Source organism: Anomaloglossus baeobatrachus, chromosome 3 (assembly GCF_048569485.1).
Source record: "Anomaloglossus baeobatrachus isolate aAnoBae1 chromosome 3, aAnoBae1.hap1, whole genome shotgun sequence".
NCBI classification, from domain to species: domain Eukaryota; kingdom Metazoa; phylum Chordata; class Amphibia; order Anura; family Aromobatidae; genus Anomaloglossus; species Anomaloglossus baeobatrachus.
In genome coordinates this window covers 113,151,053-113,167,763 of record NC_134355.1, presented here as the reverse complement: position 1 = coordinate 113,167,763, position 16,711 = coordinate 113,151,053, and the positions used below count along the sequence as shown (strand labels likewise).

General features: G+C 51.8%; 1 protein-coding gene across 1 annotated transcript in view; it reads left to right on the top strand.

Annotated features, from left to right (window-relative positions):
- Positions 1–16,711, top strand: part of XRN2 (5'-3' exoribonuclease 2) — a 188,883-nt gene that overhangs the window by 33,468 nt on the left and 138,704 nt on the right. Inside the window, exons 2-3 of the mRNA XM_075339379.1 lie at positions 5,252–5,379; positions 5,465–5,576. Of these exons, the coding sequence (XP_075195494.1) occupies positions 5,252–5,379; positions 5,465–5,576 (240 nt within the window). The remainder of the gene's footprint in view (positions 1–5,251; positions 5,380–5,464; positions 5,577–16,711) is intronic.

Genomic DNA, 16,711 nt, shown 5'->3' with positions numbered 1-16,711 from the left:
TGTTTGTGACTGATGATGGTGGTGGTGGCTGTGTGTGACTGATGATGGCGGTGGTGGCTGTGTGTGACTGATGATGGTGGTGGTGGCTGTTTGTGACTGGTGATGGTGGCTGTGTGCGACTGATGATGATGGTGATGGTGGCTGTGTGTGACTGATGATGATGATGGCGGTAGTGGCTGTTTGTGACTGATGATGGTGATGGTGGCTGTGTGCGACTGATGATGATGATGGCGGTGGTGGCTGTGTGTGACTGATGATGGCGGTGGTGACTGTGTGTGACTGATGATGGTGGTGGTGGCTGTTTGTGACTGATGGTGGTGGTGGTGGCTGTGTGCGACTGATGATGATGGCGGTGGTGGCTGTGTGTGACTGATGATGGCGGTGGTGGCTGTGTGTGACTGATGATGGTGGTGGTGACTGTGTGCAACTGATAATAGTGGCGGTGGTGGCTGTGTGTGACTGATGATGATTGTGGTGGTGGCTGTTTGTGAGTGACGACGATGATGATGATGACGACGATGGCTGTGTATGATGATGATGATGATTGCCGTGTGTGTTTGTATGATGATGATGGTGGCTGTGTGTGTATGATGATAAAAATGATTTTGATGGTGACTGGAAGACCGGAAAATGTTACTTTCAGTCTCAGCCTTCTTGTCGGTCTGGAGAGACGCTCATCTGTTCAGAGCGATGAAGCTGAGCTGACATTGACTTTGGACTACGTCAGAGGGAAGCTTTTTTTTTTTTCTAAAAAAGATGGAGTCCCTAAATGTGTTTTTTGTTTCATTTCTAATAAAAAGATTTTTCTCTGTGTTGTGTTTTTTTACTGTTTACTAAAAATTCATGGTGGTCACATCTAATTTGACATGACACCATGAATTTCGGGTTTACTACCAGCTGAGAATACAAAGCTGGTATTAACCCCATTATTACCCAGCGTGCCACTGCCACCAGGGACGCTGGAAGAGCCAGGTAAAGCACCTGGAAATAGCGCTGTGATGAATGCGCCATTTCCAGAGGCGGTTGTGGGCTGCGGGGGGCCCACAATGCTTGGGCCTTACCACGCTGAGAATCCCAGCCCTCAGCTGTCTGGTTTTACCTGGCTGGTGATCAAAATATGGCGGGAGCCCACGCATTTTTTTTTTTTCCATTATTTAATTAAAAAAACAATTGGGCTCCCTATATTTTGATTGCCAGCTAAGGTAAAGCCAGGCAGCTGGGGGTGGCAGCCCGTACCTGTCCGCTTTATCTGCTCTGAGAATCAAAAATACTGCGGAGCGCTATGTAATTTTTTTAATGCTGTGACAGAGAATGAGTGTTTGTGCTTGGCTGTTGGAATAACCTTGAATCTGCTTATACTTTTTGATGCTGATGCCAATCACAGATGCCCACTCTCTTTGACAAATAAATAATATAAAAAAAAATGACAATTCGCTTCACGGTATTTTTGATTCTCAGCGCATACTAATGTAGCATTGTTATAATAGTTGAAATAATTGATTAGCAATTATATTGTATTGTATTAAATTTGAAAGGAATGCGGCCCTCTGCCTTAAATTTTTTTTATGTGCGGCCCACTTACTCTGACGAGTTTGAGACCCCTGCTCTAGACCCTAAAAATACCTTTATAAAATCTCCTGTCCTGTATGTAAACGGTCTGTCCGATGGGCGTCCTAATCTCCACCTCCTGTCCCTTCTTTTGCCCTCCTACTGTTCTGATTGACGTGGATGATGCCTCGGACACCATCCACGTAGGCGTGCAAAATCTCCATATTCCCGGCTTGCGCAGGCACACTTCACTCTGCCCTATTCCGGGCAGAGCCGAAAACCTAGGTGTGCCTCTGCGAGCTGGTGAGTTCTCTGCACAGGTGCGAGATTTTGCCCGGTGATTTGGATGAAGCAGGAAAAATTTGATCCATTTTTGTGTGGGGGACAAACAAACATATGAACTCATATCCTAGAAAAAAAGTCTGCAGGCACTCTGTAACTGTGCACTGCCATATCCTGCCAGTGGGTGGTTCCACACATAGTCACCATTTTTGTGTTCCCATGTGTGGGTGGGTGCTCACGTGACTCCATGTGTGCGACTTGTGGTCAGTACTGAGAAGACTACTGCACTTCTGTTATCTTCTATTGCGATTAGTTGGATAAGACTAGTAGGCACAGGACCGAAAACCTGCAAATTACAGAGATGCTGTCACTTAACTGACCCACCCCCAGTGGGATTTCAGGAGAATCGTGACAGTGTGTGGACATACCCTTAATTCGTGACACTGCACTACACGCTAAGGATTTGGTTCGTGGATTTGGGTAGCTCTTAACAGGAAAAATGGAATGGCAAAAAACGCATCTTTGGAGCAGTTTTTTCCCATTGATTAATATGGGTGAAATCTTCAGCAAAAATACTGAAAGAATTGACATGTTGCAGATTTAGGCTATGTGCGCACGTTGTGTATTTGCATGCAGTTACGCTGCGATCTGCACCGCAGCGTAACTGCATGCATCCTGCGTCCCCAGCATAATCTATGAAGATTAGGCAGGAGACGTGCGCACGAGGTGTATTAGAGCGCAGCGCTTTGGCTGCTGCCCGAAGCGCGCGTTCTAAGAAGTGACATGTCACTTCTTTCCTGCGCTCTGCCTGCATCCCCCGCTCTGTCTATGGGAGGGGCTGCACTCAGAGTGCATGGAATCGGCTTTTTTTTTCATACGGACTCTTTCTGCAGCGATTTGAAGCGCACGTGTGCTGTTCAAATCGCTGCAGAAATTTCTGCAGGGACAGAGCGCTACGTGCGCACATAGCCTGAAGGTAACCTGTCAGGTGTAATATGCACACAGAGTCACGAGCAGTTCTGGGTACATATTGCTAATCCCTGCCTCACTGTCCCTGTATACACTAGCAGAGATGGAGATCTTTAGAAAAAGTATTTCTAAAGGTCTTTTACAGTATGCTAATGAGCGAGGTCACTAGCCCCCTGGGCCTTAGATTCCCTGACTAGTCGGCTCCATTAGCACGTACTACGTCCCTGTGGGCATGCTAACATGCTAATCAGTGTACAGTGGATGATCTCACTCACCTCTCCGCCGCCATCACGTCCGACGCTGGATTTCGGCTCAGTACACGTGACCTTGGAGCTTTGGTCATGCACATTATGAAGCCGGGTGTATGCTTTCTGGCTTCAAACTGAAGTAGTGCGCATGACCGGACCTCTGGGGTCATGTGCACTGAACCGAAATCCGCGATGGCGGCGGAGAGGTGAGCACCGACATTCTCGAGAGATCGGCATTTCTGCTGATCAGCGCATTACTGAAGCCACCACTTTGATCAGCTGAAGCAATCGGATAGTGCAGGCATCATGTCCCCTAAGGAGACTAGAAAAATCAATGACCAGGTTTATAAAAAATGTTCCTGTGCTGAGATAATCTTCTATATGTACTCCTGCTGCTGTATACTGTGTAATGGCTGTGTCTGACCGTATAAGGATACAAAACGACACGAGTATAATGACATTGCAGCACGGGATCATAGCTGATTGTTTTTGTCAGGTAAAATATTTCCCTGTTTTATAAAGTGTTTTACCACCAGGAAGTCTTTGTGATCCTGTGCTGTAATGTCTTTATACTCTTGTGTCCTCCCCGACCCAGGAGATGTGCTATGATCAGACCATGTCCCTGTATGGTCAGACACAGCCATTACACAGTACACAGCAGGGGTATGTATATAAGACACTCAGCACAGGAACATTTTTTTTTTTTTTTTAAACGCATCCAATTGTGGAAATTATTATTCAAAGATAAAATTGACTTTGTTCATGGGGAAATCCCTTTTTTAATTTTCTGTACAAATCACTTTTTAGTTGTCACTGCCGATTATCACAGACATGAGTACAATGGCATGTAACCTGTATTCTAGAGAAGTCTGAAGTCCACTGGCGAGTGTCGGACACTGTTCCCTTTGCCTGTGGCTCTAACGTCACCCCTTGATGGTACGACAGCCAATCAATGAGCTCAGCGGCTCTAGTGATCCCGTGTAGCCACAACTTCCCGCTCGGATCCGCTGAGCTCATTGACTGCTGTGCTATCAGCGTAATGTTAAGGGGGCTTTACACGCTGCGATATCGTTAATGTTTTATCGTCGGGGTCACGTTGTTAGTGACGCACATCCGGCGTCATTAACGATATCGCAACGTGTGACACTTACCAGCGACCTCAAAAATGGTGAAAATCGTTCACCATGGAGAGATCGTCCCAAACTCAAAAATCGGTAAGGGTTGTTTATCCAGGTTGTTCATCGCTCATGCAGCAGCACACATCGCTATGTGTGACACCGCAGGAGCGGGGAACGTCTCCTTACCTGCCGCCGGCTGCAATGCGGAAGGAAGAAGGTGGGCGGGATGTTACGTCCCGCTCATCTCCGCCCCTCCGCTTTGATTGGCAGGCCGCTTAGTGACGTCGCGGTGACGCCGAACGTCCCTCCCCCTTAAGGGAGGGATTGTTCGGCAGTCACAGCAACGCCGCCGACCAGGTAAGTGCGTGTGACGCTGCCATAGCGATAATGTTCGCAGCGGCAGCGATCACACGATATCACATGGGCGACAGGGGCAGGTACTTACACGCTCGATATCGCTGGAAATTGCTAGCAATATCGTAGCGTGTAAAGCCACCTTTAGTGTCTCACCCAATGCCAGGCACTGGAATAGAGGTGGAAACTTGCCAGTGGACCTGGGGAAGGGGAGTACAGCATGATTTATTTTATAGCAGCTGCAGCCAGGGGATTCATTTATTCGAATACTGACTTTTAGCACAAGCTTTGGAGTTCAAAAAAAAATCAAATCTTTATTTTTTATAGCGCTAATATATTCCGCAGCGCTTTACATACATCAGGAACACTGTCCCCATTGGGGCTCACAATCTAAAGTCCCTATCTGTATATCTTTGAAAGTGTGGGAGGAAACCCACGCAGACACGGGGAGAACATACAAACTCCTTGCAGATGGCGTCCTTGGTGGGATTTGAACCCAAGACCCCAGCGCTGCAAGACTGCAGTGCTAACCACTGAGCCACCGTGCTGGAGTTTGATCTTTCAGTAGATGGTTTACTAGCAGATCAGTGCACAGATGTGCCATGTGTCCCATTGGTAGCACACACTGTCATAACGCCATTGCCATATAAAAATACATTTCTTTTTTTTTAACAATTGTAAAAAATGACAAATGCCATGTTGCCAATTAGTTTCCTTTTTTTCCCCACCAAGCCTAAAGAATGCAATGGCATCAAGATACCAACCGATACCAGCAAGCCAAACCCAAATGAAGTGGAGTTCGATAACTTGTACTTGGATATGAACGGCATCATCCACCCATGTACTCACCCGGAGGATAAGTAAATATCTTCATTTATTTATTTTTTTGCTGCTTATGACATGAGGGATGAGGCTGTAATAAGTATTTCTCTTGTCTGATCGCAGGCCAGCACCTAAAAATGAAGATGAGATGATGGTGGCCATTTTCGAATACATTGATCGATTGTTTAATATAGTGAGGCCAAGGAGGTTACTGTACATGGCTATAGATGGCGTGGTAAGTGTCTGTCCATTGTGCACAGCTGTATAAAGTGTAGCGATCTTAAGAGACATAAATGAGGTCATGAAAATTGGACTGATTATTGTGTGGATACTTACAGGCTGTGGACACTTTTAACATGGGGGGGAAAATGATTTTTACCTTTTTATATAGTAAAATTTCTATAAGTGACGGGTTCAAATTTTTATTCCCTCATTGTGTGCTTTTAAGGCAACAAATGAACGGTAAAAAAAACGGTGTAATGGTGTGCACAGTGTTTATAGTATAGCGGCACTCTGTTCTTTTCTTTTTCTTTGTCGCTCCATTGGGAGACCCAGACAATTGGGTGTATAGCTTCTGCCTCCGGAGGCCACACAAAGTATTACACTTTAAAAAGTGTAACCCCTCCCCTCTGACTATACACCCTCCCGTGCATCACGGGCCCATCAGTTTTATGCTTTGTGTTGAAGGAGGCACACATTCACGCAAGCTCCACATTTTAGTCAGCAGCAGCTGCTGATTGTATCGGATGGAAGAAAAGAGGGCCCCCACGGGGCCCCCAGCATGCTCCCTTCTCACCCCACTAAGTCGGCGGTGCTGTCAAGGTTGAGGTACCCATTGCGGGTACAAAGGCTGGAGCCACATGCCGTTTTCCTTCCCCATCCCTTAGAGGCTTTGGGAGAAGTGGGATCCTAACCGGTCACCTTTCACTAGGACCGGGCTCCCTCCGCAGCCCCTGGGGGAATCTGACGGACAGGAGACTGGGTATCATCAGGGACACGCCCTGCATCTAAAAGGTACTCTGTGTCCCCTTGGGGACGGCGCAGGAGCGCCTGTGTTACAGACGCTGCAGCGGCTGCTGTTTTTCTGTGACGACCGGGACTACCGCGCCGACCGCGCCTGTTCGTCGGCCGCGTTATTAAATTTAGTCCCCGGCTTCTGCGGCGTAGTACCATAACTCCCGCCCCCGGGCCTGCCAGTCAGGGGTAAGGGCGGGACGGTCGACTGGACGTCGGCAGTGAGGGCTGGAGCATACTTAGATGTTCTCCTCCCCCCTCACTGAGCACTGTGGGGCACCAAATTCCCGCACTTTATTAGTCACCGCCCACGGCTCCCTCCTCCCCTGAGAACTCTGGCAGCCATTGTTACAATCACTTCTGCAGGTGGAGGATTTCAGAACGAGCTCCACAGCTCTGGGAGGCCCAGGCGGGGAATCTGGTGGACACACAACCGCTTTGGGCGGTCGGTAAGCCACACCAGTTACCAGGTGCTGGCCCCCCTGAGGTGCCGAAGTGTGTATATATATATATATATATATATATATTATACATTTTCTCTGTTCGGCCGCATTATTTTGCTTTTGGCTATATACCCTCACTGATCACTCTCAGAGGAGACAACAGCATGTCGTCCGCAAAGAGCAAGGGTGCCAAGGCACAGGCTTATTTTGCAACCTGTACCTCTTGTGCGGCTATGTTACCTGCAGGTTCCACCTACCCTCACTGTGTGCAATGCTCGGCCCCTGTGGCACTCACTCAGCCGGAGCCTCGGGCACTGGTGGGACCCTCGGCTCAGGTAGAACCGCCAGCTTCCACTGTCCAGGTGGCAGGGACAGAGTTTGCAGTTTTGGCTGAGAAACTCTCTGAGTCGCTTTCACAGTCCATGGCTCAGTCTATGGACAAATGGTCTGCTAAGATACTAGAAGCCTTGCAGTCCAGATCGGTAACACAGGCCCAGGGCACTGTGAGTTCATCGCCCCCAGGCCCCTCTCGGTCGGCGCAGCAAAGTGCTCCTGGGGTGACACCTAGGTCCCACGGCGAGGACTCCGACACGGACCGCAGTCCCAGACCGGCTAAGCGGGCTCGCTGGGAACCTTCCCCGACTTCATCACGCTGTTCGGGGTCTCAGCATGAGGACTCTCTGGAGGATGAAGCGGAGGTCGCAGCTCAGGGCTCTGATCTTGACGTTGCTCTCAATCTAGACACACCTGAGGGGGACGCCATAGTAAATGACCTTATAGCGTCCATCAACCAGGTGCTAGATCTTTCTCCCCCAACTCCACCTATAGAGGAGTCGACTTCGCAGCAGGGGAAGCACCAGTTTAGGTTTCCCAAACGTACACGGAGTGCGTTTTTCGATCACTCTAACTTCAGAGATGCTGTCCAGAAGCACAGAGCATTTCCGGACAAGCGCTTTACTAAGCGCCTTAATGACACACGTTACCTCTTCCCCCCTGACGTAGTTAAGGGTTGGGCTCAGTGTCCCAAGGTGGATCCTCCAGTCTCTAGACTGGCGGCTAGATCCGTAGTATCAGTGGCAGATGGTTCATCGCTCAAGGATGCCACTGACAGGCAAATAGAGCTCCTGATGAAATCCATCTATGAAGCCATAGGCGCGTCTTTTGCTCCGGCCTTTGCAGCCGTGTGGGCACTCCAAGCTATCTCAGCTTGTCTGTCTGAGATAAATGCGGTCACACGTACCTCTGCTCCGCAAGTTGTGTCTTTGACTTCTCAGGCGTCAGCTTTTTCGTCCTACGCCATGAACGCCGTCCTGGACTCTGCGAGCCGTACAGCGGTAGCATCCGCCAATTCGGTGGCAGTCCGCAGGGCCATGTGGCTACGCGAATGGAAGGCAGACTCTGCTTCCAAGAAGTTCTTAACCGGTTTGCCATTTTCTGGCGACCGTTTGTTTGGCGAGCAATTGGACGAAATTATTAAACAATCCAAGGGAAAGGACTCGTCCTTACCCCAGTCCAAACCGAACAGACCTCAGCAACGAAAGATACAACCGAGGTTTCGGTCCTTTCGGCCCTCAGCCAGGTCCCATTCCTCCAGCATGGCGGTCTAAGTCACGTCCTACAAAGACCGCCGGAGGAACCGCCTCCAAGGCGGCCTCCTCATGACTTTCGGCCTCCCCAAACCGCATCCTCGGTCGGTGGCAGGCTCTCCCGCTTTTGCGACGCCTGGTGGCCACATGTCCAAGACCGATGGGTGAGAGACATTCTGTCTCACGGTTACAGGATAGAGCTCAGTTCTCGTCCTCCGACTCGTTTCTTTAGAACATCTCCGCCCCCCGAGCGAGCCGATGCACTTTTTCAGGCGGTGAACACTCTGAAGGCAGAAGGAGTTGTGATCCCCGTTCCCCTTCAAGAACGTGGTCGCGGTTTTTACTCCAACTTGTTCGTGGTGCCAAAAAAGGACGGATCATTCCGTCCCGTTCTGGACCTCAAACTACTCAACAGACACGTGAGAACCAGACGGTTCCGGATGGAATCTCTCCGCTCTGTCATCGCCTCGATGTCCCAAGGAGACTTCCTAGCATCAATCGACATCAGGGATGCTTATCTCCATGTGCCGATTGCACCAGAGCATCAACGCTTCCTGCGTTTCGCCATCGGGGACGAACACCTTCAGTTCGTGGCACTGCCTTTCGGCCTGGCGACAGCCCCACGGGTCTTCACCAAGGTCATGGCAGCAGTGGTGGCGGTCCTACACTCTCAGGGCCACTCGGTGATCCCTTACTTAGACGATCTTCTAGTTAAGGCACCCTCCCGGGTGGCATGTCAACACAGCCTGACCATTGCTCTGGAGACTCTCCAGAGGTTCGGGTGGATCATCAATTTCCCAAAGTCAAAATTGACACCGACCCAATCACTGACTTACCTCGGGATGGAGTTTCATACTCTCTCAGCGATAGTGAAGCTTCCGCTGGACAAACAGCGTTCACTGCAGACAGGGGTGCAATCTCTCCTTCGGGCCCAGTCACACCCCTTGAGGCGCCTCATGCACTTCCTAGGGAAGATGGTGGCAGCAATGGAGGCAGTTTCCTTTGCGCAGTTTCATCTGCGTCCACTTCAATGGGACATTCTCCGCAAATGGGACAGGAGGTCGACGTCCCTAGACAGGAACGTCTCTCTTTCACTGGCAGCCAAAACCTCTCTTCAGTGGTGGCTTCTTCCCACTTCTTTGTCGAAGGGAAAATCCTTCCTGCCCCCATCCTGGGCTGTGGTCACGACGGACGCGAGCCTGTCAGGGTGGGGAGCGGTCTTCCTCCACCACAGGGCTCAGGGAACCTGGACTCCGACAGAGTCCTCCCTTCAGATCAATGTTCTGGAGATAAGGGCAGTGTATCTAGCCCTAAAGGCGTTCCAGCGGTGGCTGGAGGGCAGGCAGATCCGAATACAGTCGGACAACGCCACGGCGGTCGCGTACATCAACCACCAGGGCGGCACACGCAGTGGTCAAGCCTTCCAAGAAGTTCGGCGGATTCTGCTGTGGGCGGAAGCCACAGCCTCCACCATCTCCGCAGTTCACATCCCGGGCGTAGAAAACTGGGAAGCAGACTTTCTCAGTCGCCAGGGCATGGACGCAGGGGAATGGTCTCTTCACCCGGACGTGTTTCAAGAGATCTGTTGCCGCTGGGGAACGCCGGACGTCGACCTCATGGCGTCTCGGCACAACAACAAAGTCCCGGCATTCATGGCACGGTCTCAAGATCACAGAGCTCTGGCGGCGGACGCATTAGTTCAGGATTGGTCGCAGTTTCGACTGCCTTATGTATTTCCTCCTCTGGCACTGCTGCCCAGAGTGTTACGCAAGATCAGGTCCGACTGCCGCCGCGCCATCCTCGTCGCTCTAGACTGGCCGAGGAGGTTGTGGTACCCGGATCTGTGGCACCTCACGGTGGGTCAACCGTGGGCACTCCCAGACCGTCCAGACTTGCTGTCTCAAGGGCCATTTTTCCATCTGAATTCTGCGGCCCTCAACCTGACTGTGTGGCCATTGAGTCCTGGCTCCTAGCGTCCTCAGGGTTATCTCAAGATGTCATTGCCACCATGAGACAGGCCAGGAAACCAACGTCCGCCAAGATCTATCACAGGGCTTGGAGGATCTTCTTATCCTGGTGCGCTGATCGGGGTTTTACCCCCTGGCCGTTTGCCTTACCCACTTTTCTTTCTTTCCTTCAATCCGGAATGGACAAGGGTTTGTCTCTCGGCTCTCTCAAGGGACAAGTATCGGCGCTTTCCGTGTTTTTTCAAAAGCGTCTAGCCAGGCTTCCGCAGGTCCGCACGTTCCTGCAGGGAGTTTGCCACATAGTCCCACCTTACAAGCGTCCGCTGGAACCCTGGGATCTTAACAGGGTGCTAACGGCTCTTCAGAAACCACCTTTCGAGCCGATGCGAGATGTCTCTCTATCACGCCTTTCGCAGAAGGTGGCCTTCCTAGTGGCAGTCACATCACTTCGTAGAGTGTTTGAGCTAGCAGCGCTGTCATGCAAAGCCCCCTTCCTGGTGTTTCACCAGGATAAGGTGGTTCTGCGTCCGGTCCCGGAATTTCTCCCTAAGGTGGTATCCCCTTTTCATCTCAATCAGGATATCTCCTTACCTTCTTTTTGCCCTCATCCAGTTCACCAATGTGAAAAGGATTTGCACTTGTTAGATCTGGTGAGAGCACTCCGGCTCTACATTTCTCGCACGGCGCCCCTGCGCCGTTCGGATGCGCTCTTTGTCCTTGTCGCTGGCCAGCGTAAGGGGTCGCAGGCTTCCAAGTCAACCTTGGCTCGGTGGATCAAGGAACCGATTCTTGAAGCCTACCGTTCTTCTGGGCTTCCGATTCCTTCAGGGCTGAAAGCCCATTCTACCAGAGCCGTAGGTGCATCCTGGGCATTGCGGCACCAGGCTACGGCTCAGCAGGTGTGTCAGGCGGCTACCTGGTCGAGTCTGCACACTTTCACGAAACACTATCAGGTGCATGCCTATGCTTCGGCAGATGCCAGCCTAGGTAGGCGAGTCCTTCAGGCGGCGGTTGCCCACCTGTAAGAGGGGGTCGTTTTCGGCTCTTTTTATCGAGGTATTCTTTTACCCACCCAGGGACTGCTCTTGGACGTCCCAATTGTCTGGGTCTCCCAATGGAGTGACAAAGAAGGGAATTTTGTTTACTTACCGTAAATTCCTTTTCTTCTAGCTCCTATTGGGAGACCCAGCACCCGCCCCTGTTCCCTTCGGGCTGTTGTTCTTTTGTGTACACATGTTGTTCATGTTGAATTGTTCTTTTGGTTCATGGTTTCAGTTCTCCGAACATCCTTCGGATTGAATTTACCTTAGACCAATTTATAAGTTTCCTCCTTCCTGCTTTGGCACCAAAACTGATGGGCCCGTGATGCACGGGAGGGTGTATAGGCAGAGGGGAGGGGTTACACTTTTTAAAGTGTAATACTTTGTGTGGCCTCCGGAGGCAGAAGCTATACACCCAATTGTCTGGGTCTCCCAATAGGAGCTAGAAGAAAAGGAACTTACGGTAAGTAAACAAAATTCCCTTCTTTGCTTTGTTTAGGCACTGGAGTTGTGCTTTAAATCTAAGTTCCCTGTTCCCGGTCCCATACTTACCCTCTGGTGTTTTCATCCTTTTACGATTCTGCCCTGCATCTTGTGCCTTTATTTTCTGACTGCCGGAAGTCAGAATAGACATCACAAGCGCTCAGTGTAACTGAGAGCCTGAATGAGGCCAGATCGAGGTGCTCATAGAGTTGTATTGTGATGTGGCCTCCGGCACAGTCCTTGAAAGACACTGGAGCTACCGGAAGGTCACAAACAGATGATAATGGTGGCAGTGCTGGAATAAAAAAGAAAAAATATCGCTGTAGTGGTGCTTTATAATGTAGCTGTCCATTAGTAATTTTAATTTTTGGAGAACCCCCATACAAAAATACTGCAAAAATGTACAGAGTATTTCTTTATCGTTCCTTTGGGAGACCCAGACCTTGGGTGTTTAGCTTCTGCCTCTGGAGGACACACAAAGTACTACACTTAAAAGTGTAGCTCCTCCCTCTGAGCTTATACACCCCCTGGTGAGCCAGTCCCAGCCAGTTAATCGCTTTGTGTTCAGGAGGCATACATCCACACATGCATTTTCATGATTTTTTTCTTTGGAAGAGATTGAAGAAGTGCGGGTCCACGTCTGGACCCCCGGCATGTCCCTTCTCACCCCACTGTGTCGGCGGTGTTGTAAGGTTGATTTCCAAGGCTGGAGCCTTACATGCCGTGCTCCTTCACCATCCCTCCTGGGCTCTGGCTTGAAGTGGGAGCCAGCACGGTCTCCATGCCTGGCAGGAGACCGGTCTCCATCCACAGCCCCTTGAGGATTCTGCTGGACCGGAGCACTCATCCCCAGGGACCTGGCCCTGCGTCTCAGCAGCTAAGTACCTGAGACGTTTGTGTTGGGGGTCCCTGTTCTTTATTGTATGGGGAGAGTATGCTGAATGTATTTATTTTGGCATTTCCGGCGGGTTCTCTAGCTTTCGCCCGAGAACAGCGCTGATGGTGCCTGCACGTCGGCCTCGCCGCTTAAATTTAGGCCCCGGCTTTGCCGGAGGCCTAGTTTCTGTTAACTACCCTCGCATGTCACTCATGCAGAGGGACAGGCACGGCTCCTCCCGGCGGTCATCCTGCACAGGGGAGGGACACTCCCCACTGCTTGTGCGTGACTCCTCCCCTGCAGGTCTCTATGGCCCTCCAGATCCCGCTTTCCTACAGGGACGCCCCCAAGTCCCGCCCCCTCTCTTCGCTCCGGCGGCCATTTTCTTAGGCAGAGTTCACTCTGCGCTGGGCCTTTCTGCACTCTGCATCCCTGCTGAGGTGCTGTGCGTTGGGGGTCCGGGCTTCGGGATCTGGAGGGCACACATCAACGCTTCCAGCGGTCTGGTAAGCCACAGCCGGTCTCTGGTTGTGGACCTCTGTATATTCTCCCTGAGGTTCATTCTCTTGCAGAGCCCCCACTCCAGCAGCATGTCTCACACGAGGAGCAAAGCTCCAAAGCTTTATACTGTGTGCGCTGCATGTAAGCTCCTGCTGCCTGAGCCAAGCACCTATCCACATTGTGATGTCTGCTCTAACTTGGCGGTGCCACAGCCTGGAGTCTCACCCCCAGTGGTCTCTCCGGCTGCCTCTGCACCTGTGGCTGAACCCCCGGCCTGGGTAGAGTCCTTCTCTAGGTCTATATCCCAGTCATTTGCTGAGTCCATGGGACTTTTGTCCAGGACTTTGATGAATATGCATCAGCCCTCCTCACAGGGTGCCTCTAATGCTCTTGCTAAGGGTCCTTTAGGATCCCTATCATCTGACCTCTGTCCATCGGAGCTCACAGAGGATTCATCATCAGGTCCCAGACCCTGTCCTCCTGAGAGAAGGCGCAGGGTTTCCTCTCCCTCCTCATCCCGCGGCTCCGATTCAAGAGCTAACTCGCAAGATGAGGAGGATGCCCTTACGGGGGGCTCGGAGGCTTACTCCATGTACCCCATCGATCTTTCCGAGGGTGACTCAGATCTTAGTGACTTGATTGCTTCTATTAATTCTGTACTGGATCTCAATCCGCCAGTATCAGAGGAGCAACCCTCTCTGGCAGAAAAGCACCAGTTTACCTCGCCTAAGAGAGTAAAGAGTGTGTTCTTTAACCACTCCAGTTTTCAGACCGCTGTGACCAAACCCAGGGCCTGTCCTGACAAACGCTTTCCAAAGCGTGGTTCTGATGACCGTTTTCCCTTTCCACCTGAGGTGGTCAAGGAGTGGTCTCACTCCCCAAAGGTAGACCCCCCCCCCTCCCCCCCCGGTGTCTAGGCTCTCAGCCCGGACCGTTGTGTCGGTGGCTGACGGCACCTCACTTAAGGATTCCACTGACCGTCAGATTGACCTTCTGGCCAAATCTGTGTATGAAGCGGCGGGGGCAGCGTTTTCCCCGACTTTTGCAGCAGTGTGGGCTCTCAAAGCCATCTCTGCTTCTCTAGAGGAGATGCATTCCCTCACCAAGGAATCTATGCCTGAGATGGTTGCCTTAACTTCTCAAGCTTCAGCTTTTTCATCTTATGCCATGTCTGCCATGCTGGAGGCTTCTCACCGCACTGCGTTGGCTTCGGCTAATTCCCTCGTTATCTGCAGGATCTTGTGGCTTCGAGAGTGGAAGGCAGATGCTTCTTCAAAGAAGTTCCTTGCTGGGCTCCCTTTTGCTGGTTCCCGGCTGTTCGGTGAACAGCTGGATGAAATTATTAAAGAAGCTACTGGCGGGAAGAGTACTTCCATGCCACAAACAAAGACCAGGAAACCCGCCCAGGGAAGGAATCAGTCGAGGTTTCGTTCCTTTCGTTCCTCCAACTTGTCGTCCTCTAAGCCCTCCGCCTCGTCCGCTAACTCAGCTAAGGACCAGAAATCCAACTGGCGCCCAAAAGCGCGTCCGCAGAAGACCGCAGGAGGTTCTGCCACTAAGGCAGCCTCCTCGTGACTCTCTGCCCGCTCCAGCAACGTCCTTAGTCGGTGGCAGGCTCTCCCACTTTGGCGACGCTTGGTTAAAACAAGTCTCCGATGAGTGGGTGAGAGATATCATATCTCACGGCTACAGGATAAAATTCTCTTCCAGCCCGCCAAACAGATTTTTTTCTGTCAACTCCCTCCTGCTCCAAGGCCGCCGCCTTCTCACAGGCCGTGGCATCCTTGCAGGCAAACTGAGTAATTGTACCAGTTCCTGCTTAGGAACGGTTCAGAGGTTTTTACTCAAACCTCTTCCTAGTTCCCAAAAACGACGGTACCTTCCGGCCCATCCTGGATCTCAAGCTTCTCAACAAGCATGTTCGGGTGCGGCATTTTCGCATGGAGTCTCTGCGTTCAGTCATTGCCTCAATGACCCAAGGGGATTTCCTGGCGTCCATCGACATCAGAGATGCCTATCTACATGTGCCAATTGCAGTTTCACACCAGCGTTGGTTACGTTTTGCAATAGGAGAGGATCATTTCCAATTCGTGGCTCTCCCCTTCGGGTTAGCCACGGCCCCTCGGGTATTCACCAAGGTCATGGCAGCAGTGATTGCGGTTCTGCACCTCCAGGGGTTGGCAGTGCTCCCTTACCTGGACGACCTTCTAGTCAAGGCTCCATCCAGCGCAGACTGTCAGCGGAGTGTCTCGCTCACTCTCGCCACTCTAGCCCAATTCGGGTGGATTGTCAATCTTCCCAAATCCACTCTGACTCCGACCCAGAGTCTCACGTACCTAGGGATGCAGTTCGAGACTTTGCCGGCACTTGTGAAGTTGCCCTTAATCAAACAGCAGTCACTCCAGCTAGCGGTGCCCTCTGTACTGAGGCCCCGCCGTTATACCCTCAGGCGTCTGATACAGGTGCTGGGTCAAATGGTGGCGTCCATGGAGGCTGTTCCCTTTGCCCAGTTCCATCTGCGCCCCCTGCAGCTGGACATTCTCCGCTGTTGGGACAAGCAGCCTTCCTCCTTACACAGGTTAGTGGCTCTGTCGCCACGGACCAGGAGCTCTCTTCAGTGGTGGCTTCGGCCCCTCTCCCTGTCCCAAGGGCGCTCCTTCCTGGCCCCGTCCTGGGTGATTCTCACCACGGATGCCAGTCTATCCGGCTGGGGAGCGGTATGTCTCCACCACAGAGCGCAGGGCACTTGGACTCCGTCCGAGTCAGCCCTTTCAATCAATGTGCTGGAAACCAGAGCCGTGCTTCTAGCTCTCCTAGCTTTTCACCACCTGTTGGCGGGCAGGCACATTCGAGTCCAGTCAGACAACGCGACAGCGGTTGCCTACATCAATCACCAAGGCGGGTCACGCAGCCGCCTGGCAATGTTGGAGGTACAACTTATCCTTCAATGGACGGAGGACTCCAAGTCCACCATATCCGCAGTCCACATCCCAGGCGTGGAAAACTGGGAGGCAGATTATCTCAGCCGTCAAAGCGTGGACGGTGGCGAGTGGTCCCTGCACCCGGCAGTGTTTCAGTCAATCTGCCGCAAATGGGGCACTCCGGACGTGGACCTAATGGCATCCCGTCACAACAACAAAGTTCCTGTTTACGTGGCTTGCTCCCACGATCCTCAGGCCTTCGCCGCGGACGCTCTGGTTCAAGACTGGTCCCAGTTTCGTCTGTCCTACGTGTTTCCCCCTCTAGCTCTCTTGCCCAGAGTCCTGCGCAAGATCAGAATGGAGGGCCGTCGAGTCATCCTCATTGCACCGGACTGGCCCAGGCGAGCTTGGTATCCGGACCTGCTCCAACTGTCCGTAGAGATGCCGTGGCATCTCCCGGACCGTCCAGACCTACTCTCGCAAGGTCCGTTTTTCCGCCCGAATTCTGCGGCCCTCAAATTGACGGCGTGGCTCTTGA